At 42.6% G+C, this 12,768-nt stretch overlaps 1 protein-coding gene across 2 annotated transcripts in view; it reads left to right on the top strand.

Annotated features, from left to right (window-relative positions):
• The window catches only part of MACO1 (macoilin 1), a 55,703-nt gene that overhangs the window by 4,122 nt on the left and 38,813 nt on the right, over positions 1 to 12,768 (top strand). For both annotated transcript variants that reach the window (XM_004705347.3, XM_045299070.1), the window contains exons 2-6: positions 1,060 to 1,201; positions 2,527 to 2,653; positions 6,755 to 6,878; positions 8,466 to 8,644; positions 9,825 to 10,323. In XM_004705347.3, the coding sequence (XP_004705404.3) occupies positions 1,060 to 1,201; positions 2,527 to 2,653; positions 6,755 to 6,878; positions 8,466 to 8,644; positions 9,825 to 10,323 (1,071 nt within the window). The remainder of the gene's footprint in view (positions 1 to 1,059; positions 1,202 to 2,526; positions 2,654 to 6,754; positions 6,879 to 8,465; positions 8,645 to 9,824; positions 10,324 to 12,768) is intronic.

Here is a 12,768-nt window from a genome sequence, read left to right as displayed (position 1 = left end):
CTGAACTGCTGGTCTAGTTAGCAGCTCAGCCCCATGCATAACCACTGTGCCACTAGGGCTCCTGTGTCAGGGTGAAGGACATAAAATGTAGGGGCTTAATAATAGAATAGGAAGGCATCTGTTATGTAACTAATAAGCTAGACTTTCAGATGATATGAAAAATCGTTTTCATCCATGTCTTTTTTGAGGGAGCCCCAGTGGTTCTGTGAGTTGTTAGGTCATCGGATCAAACCCATTAACTGCTCCACGGGGGAAAAATGAGGCTTCTGCTCCCATAAAGACTGAACAGTCTTGGAAACCCAAAAGAGCAGTTTTACTTTGTCCTATAGGTTCTACTGTGTCACTATGAATCGTAATCTACTTGATGACAGTGGGGCTACCCAATTTTGACCTCTGCCATGGTAAGATGTGCCCCAACCAGCTTGTCACAGTGTTTGTTTATACTGAATAGGCATTTACATCTCAGAGCAAGGCCTGATGGAGATTTTTTGCCCTCACAGCCCGTAGTAGTGATTGGCAGCTGCTCTTTAAATTACTTTCTATTTTGAGAAGCCATTTGAGTTGCATTTGTTTGGTGCAGATGAATACTATATAGAGAGGCAAGAGGTGAAAAGGAAAAAGAGACGGAATTCTTCAAGCATATAGGGATGTGCATCAAGAATTTCAAACACTCTATGAACAGATGTAGTGGGGTGGAGATACAGCAAATTTGAAGCCTTTCAACCGTGACGTTTTCTTCTAATGAAGAACAGCTTGAAGGCTGTAATTTTGAGAGTGTTGCAGTATTTTGAAGTCAGACACTTAGCACATTTTTAAATAGTGGTGAGATTAAAAAACTTTCCCCCCCCATCTTAAATGGAGTTAAGCATTTTTGGTCATCCTCTTATCTTGATAGCCGTGGAGCCCAGAATACATACCAGAGCTTTCCAAACGTAGGCAGCCCAGGCAGCGTCTCTTTCTACCCATTTTTATTTTCATGGTTGGTGCAGTCTTCTTAAGCATAAGCAGTGTTTAAACAGAAATGACCTTGGATTAATTCTTAATTTTTGTCTTTTACAGTACATTTTTATACCTGAAATTCTTGGTAGTGTGGGCGCTTGTCCTCCTGGCGGATTTTGTCCTGGAGTTCAGATTTGAATACCTGTGGCCATTCTGGCTTTTCATCAGAAGTGTCTATGATTCCTTCAGATACCAGGGACTGGTATGTTTATTACTGCATGCTTTCTAAGAGTGAGGGTTCCATTTCCCTCTGAGAAAAACGTCCGTTGGCTTAGAGTGAATTTGTTTAAAGGGACTCTCCTAGGGTGCCTGAGTGACTGTGTGGGCTCTGTGGGCTGCCCCTGGCCTCCAAGGCTCCTTCTGCTCCACTCACTGACCCAATGCCCATTCCCGCCTCCTCTCTGTTCTGCTAGAAGTTGGGTTGCTGTGGGGAGCAGGACTTTGGCAAGGAGACAGGCGAGAGGAGGAGGCACTACTTAGTTTCGGTGGTCTCCTGGGGAACATTCCCAGAGCCTGTATCTCCGTGGCTGGTGTGGAGTTAGAGCCCTCTCACCCCGTGGCCTCAGGGCCCATTTGTCCTCTCTCAATTGTCCAGAGCTCCAGGGAGCCTTTTGTTGATTGGGATTATGTTACAACTGTCCATGTTTACTGTATTTCAAATTAGTAAATTTCTCACAAGTTAATATCAGTGATATTTTTAAAATGAAAAGTAATTATCTCCTGTCCCTTCTCCTCCCAAATAAAAGAAATTAACACAAGTGATTCCCATTTTGGAATCTCTGTAATATCTGTCTTCATCAGAGACAGGAGGATTCGGAGTTCCCTCTATTAGAGCATGTCATGAAGCTTCTGAAAAACCGTGCTATGCTTCAGAGAAAAAAGGCAGAAAACATCTTTATATTGTTACAAAGCTTGCATTTCGAACCCTCGTCTCCTGTACTGAGAACCACTGGTTAGGTGAGGCCCAGGCCTGGGCTTATTCGGTTAACCTGTTCTCACGCGCCCTTCTGCCCACCCTCCAGTCGAATGCCAGCCTTTAGATGTTTTTTTGTTTGCTCATCTTCTCTTGGCAGGGCCTACAAGGAGGCTACATCATTAAATGATGTATTAACATGATCATAGTTCTTAGAGATTTTGATTGGTCTGTGCCCCAGGAGGTCTACCCTTGAAGAATAAGACTCTTGGGGAACAGTTTAACACGAGGAGAGAGCAACCTTTTTTATGTTCAAATACCACTTTCAGTTAACTCACCAGTGGCATCAGAATGAACTCACCGTTCATTGTTCCGGTCCAATTTGGATTCATGGTTTGAGGTCTATAAATGGTATTGCTCTGCGAAGTTAAATAATCACTAGTTGCATGCCTAGCTTTTAAATATATTTAGGTTGATTTTAAATGTTTAAACGTTCCTGTTATTAAATGGCTCTCTGGTATTGCATAGTGGTTTCAGTAGTTTCAGAGATTATATCTGACATGTTTTGAACAAGTTCTAAGACTTTTTAAATCTTGTTTCTTTCTTCCCTTTAGGCTTTCTCAGTGTTTTTTGTTTGTGTCGCGTTTACGTCAAATATAATATGTCTGCTGTTCATCCCCATACAGTGGCTATTTTTTGCTGCTAGCACATACGTATGGGTTCAGTACGTATGGCACACAGGTAAGTCTTACCGATGTCTTAGATGTATGGAATCAAACTTTGTAATGTAATTTCTTTTATTAAATTATTTAGAATTGAGTTCAAGTGGGCGTTTGAAAGTTGCCTTTTCTTAGTAGATTGTAATCTACTCTTAAAATGTAATTTTTTTAATATATGAATAAAAATTTTATCTCCATGGTATACCGTCTTGATTGTAGGCATTTCGACTATTGAGACTAGGTACTAGATACCCATTAAAAATAAGTAAATGATTTCTATTTGGGCAGGCTTGAATACAACCATGTGCCAAGTAGGAAAAGTGTTCCTGCATTTCAGTATTGTAAGGAACACCAAAGATCATCTAGTTGAACCCTTGGCACAGATTGAATTCTTGGCATGGGAATCCCTGCCATGTGGTGGTTTTATGTCTGATTAAAAACCTTCAGGGACCAGGAACTTACACTGTCCCTGGCACCTTATTCTCTTCTGTGGAGCTGTGAGAGTTCTTTGCCATACTGAATCAAACCTTCCTCCCTACGTTTCTGACCCATTATGCCTCAGTCATTTCTGAATTTACTTCATCTCTCTGAGGATCTAAAGAGAAAATATATGGGAATGCACAGAATTTTTCCTTAGTATTTTAGCGAGCTACAGATCACACCCTAAAGTTCAAATGGTGGATTCCTGCATTAGAACCACACTGCATGAGTATAGTTCCTCTTCCATATTAGCCATATTAACAATTAAAAAAATAATTTTATCGGGTACTCTCACAGTTCTTAACACAATCCAGTCCACTCTTCTGTAGGCAAAATATCTCTGAAGTTTCATCAACTTTTTCTTGTGTGGTGTTTTAGGTCTTTTTACCGTTTCGTGTAGGAACCCTAGTGGTTTAGTGGTTACCTGATGGGCAGCAATCCTCAAGGTCAGCAGTTCTAAACCACTAGCTGCCCCATGGGAGGGAGAGGGCTTTCTACTCCCATAAAGAGTTGCAGTCTTGGAAGCCCACAGGGCAGTTCTACTGTGTCCTGTAGGGTCCCTGAGTTGGCATCGAATCAGTGGCAGTGAGTTGAATTCCTTACTTGTTCTCTTAACCAAATCGTGCATTTGCTCATGTGTGAGTATGCGCTGGTTGGAGCAGACCTCCACAGTTTCCTCTGAGCTATTTTCTGTTCCGCCAAGCTAAGATCAGGGGAGCTGGTTTGACAGCTCCAGGCCACCGGGATAGCATGAGTGTGGTAGGCACTAGGATGTGAGAATTGGCTCACAGAGCATCACATTCGGCTACAAAGCTGCATAAAAGCTGATTGTTAAATCCAACTGCAACCCTGAGGGCACACCCACTAATAAAGGGCTCTCGGGCAGCAGTCAGCATCTTCTCAGAGCTGCTAAGAGGATGGTGTTCACCCACGGAGCACTTTAACGTAGCTGGTCGTGGCGTTCTCTATAGTTAGTATTCTCTCGTATCTGATTTGGTTTGTAGGCTTGTGTGAAGGTGCTGTGGTCTGCTTTATTTAATCAATGCGCATTTGTTAGTTGTACTCCCTGGTCCCGGGCCTCACCTTGGAGTGAAAGCCTTCTCATCACCTCCTGTGTGTCTCCGTTTCCTTTCCACCCTGTGCTAGATAATGTCTAAGAGAGCCATCCAGCCCCAGTCTCGTGTGACTGATGAACTCTGGTGATGCCCTAAATTTAATAATGTCCTAGTAGTTGAGAAGAAACTGCTCATATAAATGTTGTGGAACCTACTGAAAACCAGTTCACTGGGGGGCCACGAGTACTGCAGTGATCCTAATGTCATAAATGTGACTGGCCCTTCTGAAACTCTGGGTTTAGACATGGGTGTTGAAAGAGTTAAATTGCGAAGTCTGTTTTAATTTGGGATGACTGGTGCTTAAAGGAGCCCCATGGGCGTTCTCGGGTAAGTGTTGGACTTCTGACCTCAAAATTGGTGGTTCAAATCCGTCAGCCACTCTTAGGGAGAAAACATCTCTTGCATTTTCTTTTTTTATATCTGCTCTCAAAGATCTACAGCCTTGGGAACCTTCTGTACGGTCTCGATGAGTTGGAATTGACTTGGTGACAGTGGGTTTGAAGGCTTAAAAAATAAACAAACAAACATTCTGTTCTTACTGAACCAGACAAATATGAGTGTAACCTATGTAACTTGAGGCTACTTTTCTTCCAGCGATTAGAATTTAGGGGTTGAAGTGAAATTTTATATGGCTACCAAAAAATGACAAAATTGTGATAAACTTCTTTCCCAGGCTGTTAAGAGGGGAACAGTAGAACCAGTATACAAAAACTGATAAAACTTGGTTTCTTACACTTGATCAGAAGTGCTTTCCATGCGTGTTTTTTTTTTTAGTCATCTTATTGGGGGCTCATACAACTCTTATCACAATCCATACATACATCAATTGTATAAAGCACACTTGTACCTTAATTACCCTCATCATTCTCAAAACATTTGCTCTCCTCGTAAGCCCCCAATGGTAGAATTGCAGGCAATTTTTTCTGCCTTTGTTCCTATAAGGTGCTCACCATAGTTATCACAACAGCTTTAGAACGTAATATAGGCGAAGGGAATGCAGATTTTTTGAAAACACATTTTGAAATTATTTTGAAAATGCCTTTTCCTGTAAGTTGTTTTTCTCTGTACCCAGTGGGGAGAACTTGGGGGGAGTATGTTAAATGCTTAAGACTGGGTGAAGCCATTGGCTGCCTCCCAGAGCTTCCTGTATCATCTTACCCCACTGACTAGGTCTAAGGGGACTGGGGCTCAGCAGACAGGAAGAGTCTCTCCGAACGTGGACACAATTTGCTTAACCTCTGGGTCTCACTTTTCTCTTCAATTAAATGAGGAAATTAGACTAACTGGCCTTTTTTCTAGGTAGAAGATTCTTTGGATTTTCTGTCATTATCCTAAAGCACCTTAGCCATTCAGTCCTTCAGCTGGCTGGTATTTCCTCCCTCTCCTCTCCTTGGTAACGTTCCTGTCCAAGTCGTTTCAAAAGAGCTGTGCAGATAGACAGGACCTCGTGCCTGTAGGGTGTTCACATTCATAGACACCCGCTGTTTGTCATGTTCTAACATAGATATGATTATTATTATTATAAAAATATATAAACACTTCAGAATTTTTCAGGTGTACAATTGAGGGATAACAAACCCGTTAGTCATACCGTACAGATATTGATTTTGAAAGGCCAGGGAAAATCATGCCACGATTTCATTGTATTTATTTTGTTGCAGGTTAAATTTTTTCTCCCCTGAAGTTTGTTCATAGTCACACAAGAAATAGGAGCTTGTTTTTAAGAAAAAAAATATTTTTGAACAATACTTAAATGTCAGAAAATTAATTTTTGTGGCAAGTCATTCTTAAAGCTGATTTTTCTATGACACTCCATGTCTATAGCAATCTTTGTTCTTTTGAACAGCTCCACCATTTTATTATATAGATATATCATAATTAAACAGTTCCTTGTTGATGCACATTTAAGTTAATTCTGAATGCTTACTACTGTAAATAATACTACAGCATTACTTACTTCATATGTTTGTCCCAGGACCCTTTTGTATTTTGATAGCCCAGATTCCTAGTAACAGAATTTCTAGATTAAATGTACAAGTATTTTAAATTGAACTATACTTCCAAATTGCTAGATTTGAGAGTGAACTTTTCTCCACACTTGACTAGAGCAGTCTGTATGTGTTTGCCCTACATGAGAGGTTACATTTGCATTTCCTGTTGAACAGCAGGCATTTTTCACAGACTTCTTTTCCCGTCTGTATTTCTTTCCTGACACGCACGTTTTCCCTTCAGTTGCCATCTTACTTGTTTGTAGGCACTTTTAAATATTAGGGCCATAAACCCTTTGTTTTATATATATTTTGATATTTTCTCCCAGATGTTTGTCTTTTAACTTTGTCGATGATTCCGTAGCACCTTGGCATCTTTCATCATCTACAAAGGTTAGTTTGGATCGAGTTGCTCTGTGTTAATTTGTTTGGGTAAAAGTCTTGGTGAAAGTTACTGTAGTTGACGAGCCTCCCAGCACACCTCTTCTGCTCCCGCGGCTTCGGTGTCATTGACCCTGCCTCTCTGCTGCTTTCCCACAGAAAGGGGAGTGTGCTTGCCCACGGTGTCCCTCTGGATACTCTTTGTTTATATTGAAGCAGCAATTAGATTCAAAGACCTCAAGAATTTTCACGTAGACCTTTGTCGTCCGTTTGCTGCTCACTGGTGAGTGTGTTATGTGTTTTTCTAATCCGAAATTCATGTCAGTCCTTTCCACAAAATTGGTAAATTCAACTACATGGTTTTTTTGTTTCGTTTTTTTCCCTCAGAAAGCAGCATAACAGGGTGGTACAAAGCATGAATCTTTCATTTCGGCATAAGAGCAGCTGAGTGCCAGCCCTGTGCCTGAGCAGCGGGGTGCCTTGGGCACGCCCTCGGCGGCCTCAGTTCTCGTCTGGTGTTGTTCCGGTGTTGTCCCGGTGTTATCGAGGACCTGTTTTATTTGGCCGTGTGAAAGGTGGTAGATGTTGTGTTTAGCTTATTGCCAAGCACTTAAGAAGTGCTTGGTAGATGCCAGCTATTTTTATTACAATCCTATACTGGCTCAAAAAAGTATGAATGAAATAGATGGCTAATGCTTGAAACTAAAATGAACATAGGATTTTCTGTTTTAAAAACAGAGTAATACTAAGAAATATTTTACTCTGTCAAAGATAATGAATATTAAGATATCATTATTCATGTTACCTTATCTATAGAACATTAAAAAAATAAGTGTGGTTCTTATTTGTATCTTTTGTGGAAATCACCTCCTAATATATATTTTTCTTTTAAATGTACCAGTTTTTGTTAGCATTTGTGGCAGGAGGCCAAAATAAACAAGAACAAATGAAGACCATGCTATTTCTAATATTTTAAAAGTCTTTTCACGAACACATAAATTAAATAAAGCTAGTCTATAAAACTTGTCACTTTAAATTTATAGGTGAGACTACATTTAAGTTTAGGCTAATTGATGAATTTTAATGTTAATGAAGCTTAATGGGGATTTTTGACAGCATCTGTGGAGGCTTTGAAAAGATTAGATACCTTGATGAGTTGAATGCAAATTGCTCAGTTTATTCTCGCAGAGATTAGAGTTTTAAGTCTAGCTGGTGTAATTTGGTGGTACATACCAAAGGCTGACACTGGTAGTGATCAGATTATTTTTAAAATGCTTCTTGGATTTATGTATGACAGGGTGCTTGTGAGCTGGCTTCCCAAGACTTGCTGGAAACAGCACCTCTCGGGCAACAAGAAGTTTAAGTGCATGTAGTTGCCTGAATTTGACCCAGCTTTCTGGTATTAAAAACCAAGATGTCATTTTGATTTTTTTTTTAAACTATGTTTATTTGCGGCTACCCATAACATCTCTACACTGTCTGTTATTAAAAACATATACATGTGTAAGTTCTAACACAAGGCAATTCAATTTTTAAAAATAAATGCTTCCTCAAGGAGCATTTGGCCACTATATCTGAATCACTGGGGTGACCCCTTACAATTGGGATGAAGAACACCAAAGTCTGATGGGAGGCCTCTGCTTGGGGTCCTGCAGAGGGCACTGCCCCCTGGGCTGTGGCCACGGGGCTGGATTAGCCTCCTATCTCCACAGCCGGCATTGTATTTATGTATGTGCAACCTGAAGGTTTTCTTTAACTACCATCAACTAGGCTTTATTTTTTAATTGTAGAGGTAAGTGGCCTTAGGTCCTTGTCTGCATACGTTACTGGGTTTTAACTTAAACCACCAGCTGCACTGTTTTCTTTTTAGTATCGGGTACCCGGTGGTGACGTTGGGTTTTGGCTTCAAAAGTTATGTAAGCTACAAAATGAGGCTAAGGAAGCAAAAAGAAGTGCAAAAGGAGAACGAATTTTACATGCAGCTTCTTCAACAAGCCCTCCCTCCAGAGCAGCAGATGCTACAGAAGCAAGAAAAAGAGGCGGAGGAAGGTAGGTCTTTACTCCAGAGCCGTTGGCTCAGTCTGTGCGGAGACTTTTTCGCTTTGGGGAGAGTTCCTGGGACTTGGGATGATTAGCATACATTTTCTTGCTTTCTGGGGTCCCTTCTCTGGGCCATGTTTGGGCACCTCTCATGGAGTGTGGGTGATTTTATCTGAAGACCATGTGCTTTTCACTACATATTTAAAATATTGTATTGGTTTTGAATATTTAAAAGTCTGCATTATCAACAGTAAGATGATTAAAAAAAACTATGTGATTGTGTAACTGAAGGAAGCCAGAAACCAAAGTATAAGCAAGATAGACATGCAGACCAATGTAGAATTGTGGCTTATAAGTCAAAAATTTTCTGATGAGAGCCTCTATCCTAAGTGCTTCGGAGAGTGATATCTGAGCCCTCTCTAATGGGACTTCTTTCATAGGCATTTACTCACTAGAAATACAGGTGAATTGCCAACGATACCTGTTTGCTTTGGGTTGAATGTTGGAAGTTTGGTGCCATATTTTTAGTTGATCCAAAGTCCTATTTTTTGGTCTGAGGTGTGACAAAGATCATCTCAATCGGCTACAGATTGATGCAGAATGTGCTTTACAAGTAGCCTAGTAACCGATTCAAACTGCCGAATTCAGCACCAGTGGCCAGAAGAAGGACACATGTTCTGGACCCTAGCATCTCAATTCGTTTGGGATTTTATTTGGCCTATCTCTTTGCAGTGAACTCCTTACTAGCAGTTTGTTTAAACCAAAGGGTTGCAGCCTCTTTGGAAGATGCCCAGATCCTCTCTCTGCAGCGAATAACAGTCAACTCACTCATTGCCATCACTGCCATCGAGTTCTCCCTGACTCACAGGCACCCTAGGGACGAGTTTCATATGACCGAGAGAGAAAGTGTGCCTTTGTTTTACAGTCTGGTCTTATTTTGAGGGCCTGGACTTAATGGCTGGCATTTATGAGTGATCGCAATTTTCCAAATGTGCCACTTGTCAGACTTACTTGGATTTGCCTTTTGAAGTTAACACGATGTGCTATGGTTATTGCACTTAATGACTTTACAGATTACAGTGAGTTTATAAGCAGAGATATTGCAGTTTGCTTAATCGGCCTCTTTTATGTTCTTTACAAACTAAATACTCTGGTGTTGTTCTTGTTTGTTTGTTTTTCGGTATTGTAGCAGCCAAAGGATTACCTGACATGGATTCCTCGCTCCTTATACACCACAATGGAGGTATCCCAGCCAACAAAAAACCCTCCGCCACTTTGCCAGAGATAGAGTACAGAGAAAAGGGGAAAGAAAAGGACAAGGACGCCAAAAAACACAACCTTGGAATAAATAACAACAATATCCTACAACCTGTAGACTCTAAAATACAAGAGATTGAGTATATGGAGAACCATATCAATAGTAAAAGATTAAATAATGATCTTGTGGGAAGTACAGAAAATCTCTTAAAAGAGGACTCATGCACTGCTTCCTCAAAAAATTACAAGAATGCCAGTGGAGTAGTGAACTCCTCTCCGCGAAGTCACAGCGCCACCAACGGGAGCATCCCCTCCTCCAGCAAGAACGAGAAGAAGCAGAAGTGCACGAGCAAGAGCCCCGGTGCGCACAAGGACTTAATGGAAAACTGTATTCCCAACAACCAGCTGAGCAAGCCAGACGCTCTGGTAAGGTAAGTGTGTGTGCGTGCGTGTCCTTGCCAACACGTGCCAGTGAACTTGACCTAGGTCCTGACATGCAGACACCCCACCTGGGCCTGCCGGAAGTGTTTGTGATCGGTTACTTTGGCTCTTTCCTCTGTGGGATTTGACGTCCTGGTGATTGTTGGCCTTGCCCTGGAGCCTTGACTGCAGCGAGTTCCCCCGGGGTGTTTCCCGTGTTCTGAGTAAGTGTTACCAGTGACTGCTTACCACATGTAACAAATGTCTGTGTCGCTTGATGCCAGGGCTTCAAACTGGTTCAGAACTGTTCTGTTGTGGCAGATGGAGACAAGGACAGTGTGTGCCACCACATGGCCATCAGATCTCGTGTGCTTAGGCTTTTGACCTGACAAAGAAACGGGCTGCGGTGGGTGCCCACTCAAAGCGGAGGGCAGCCCGCACACATTGTTGAAAGCCATGTGGTGGCCGTCATGTTTGAGTGGGCACTAGGTGTTGCCTACTGGAGTCAAAAGCGACAGTGTCACAGGTGTGGTTGCTCTTGACCGTGGCCTGTTTCCTCAAAAACACCTCCACGACCATCAAGTCAGTTCTGACTCATGGCAACCCTCTAAGGCAGAGTGGCCCTGCCCCGCCGGTTTCCACAGCTGTAACAATGGGGGGGAATGGAGTGAGCTTCTGGTGGGCCGCCTTGCACTTTGGGGCCGGAGTCCAACGTATAAGAGATGGGGCTGCAACTCACGGGCCACCCTTGTCTCCACTGGGACCACACTGTTTCCACTGTCTGAAGCCCTGCCTGGTTCTGGTGGCACTGCAAGGTTCTTCTCTGGCCCGGTCCTTGGCTGCTGGCATAGCCAACGTTCTTTAGGCATAAGCACAAAAAGAGGAGTTGGTGCCCTTTGAATGTAAACACTATTATTGAATGTGCCCTATTATTTGCCAAACACATACAGAAGGGATGGGGTTGTCCTTAACACCTTGTGCTTATTTTTGTTTTGTTTTCCCTTAGAGTGTGAACCTATCCCCAGATAACTCGGGGAAAGTTGGGTTTGAAGAGTATCCACTGATAGGTAGAAATACCGGAAACGTTCCTTCTCTCCGCTTTAGTTATGGGAATAGCATAGTATTAGTGTCACTGACCGTGACTACATTTTGCTGTATTTTGTAGGATGTATGTTAGGTCAATATGAATACATTCCTTTTGCCTCAGATCTTTCCCCACAGAAGCTGAAGTGGCGCCTGGCACTTCCCTTTTTCTCTGTAACTCGAGAGGTCATTGTCCCTCCCTCCCTTGCTCCCCCTCCAAAGTACTTCTATTTTCCTCTCCTTTTGGCTTGCTGCAGGGCAGACGGTTTATTCTAGGAGGGAAACAGAGGTGTAAGTGACATAAACGAGATGATTTGTTTAGTTTTCTGGTTGAGAGAAACACATTTGGGTTCTACTGCTCAAGCCCCCAAGGTTTCATGGACCCCGTGCCATTTTGGGAGTGTGCCATGCTGGTACTGGTGCCAACCTGGCACTCAGGTGTGTGAGTGATGGCATCCTGCCCCTCCGCTCCTGCAGAGAAAACACTCAGCAGACCCATGGAGAAAAACCAAATGAGCTGACCTTGGGTTTCACAGGAAGTTCCCTAGAAATCCCCCAAGACCAGCAATAAATGAAAAGGTATCTGCCACCAAGGTTGTGGCATCCTTTGTCCTAAGCAATTTAAATGACAACGTTGAAGCTGTTTCCCTGTTGGTTACTCCAGACAGCGCAGTCTGCCCTTAGGCACTGGGCACCGTCTTGCCCGAACCTCAGCTGCTTGGGCTGGTGAGTGCAAGGTTGACCCTACTAGCCCACCTGTCCAGTAGAGATGTTCCAACACCAGGTGGCCAGTCACCTGGGCTGGTGGCACACATCAGAGTCCCTCTGCCTGCGCCTCGGTGCATTGCAGTGACCTTACCTACAGGCTCGAGGATCTCAGAGGACGTCTCTGTTTTAGGAAACTACCTGCTGCCAGTTAAATACTTAGACAACAGTTTAAAATCCGTTTATAAACATCCACAGGAGTATTTTAAACTCTTAATGGAAAGTTACAAAAAGATAGGAGAGCCAAAGTATCCAACAATGGGGGAGGCACTTCAGTATTTGATGACCTCCTAATACAGATAGACTATTTTTGAGCTGTTGCATAGTACGGGGAAGTGCCCATGACATGTTTAATGAGAGGAGAAAGCAATGTTTAGTACCGTCATTTTTTTTCTTTGAGCCTTCATAAATGTTTAACTTTTTCTGTGGTGAGCAACCACGGACAGTTTTCAAAGGAGAGTGTCTGTCCGAGTGCTTTATCCAGAGTGGCGGTAGGAGGCCTTCGCCCACTTCCTCTCGCCCTTCTTGGCTATCTCCTCTGCTTCCTGTGGTTTGGCGACATGTGAGTTGTGATGAATGTTCATAAAACGAATCCCAACCTCGCACCT

This window comes from Echinops telfairi, unplaced genomic scaffold, assembly GCF_000313985.2.
Source record: "Echinops telfairi isolate 266 unplaced genomic scaffold, ASM31398v2 ScPeMD7_7457;HRSCAF=8495, whole genome shotgun sequence".
Classification (NCBI taxonomy): domain Eukaryota; kingdom Metazoa; phylum Chordata; class Mammalia; order Afrosoricida; family Tenrecidae; genus Echinops; species Echinops telfairi.
The sequence above is the reverse complement of the archived record's forward strand: the minus strand, read 5'-3'. Positions and strand labels throughout refer to the sequence as shown.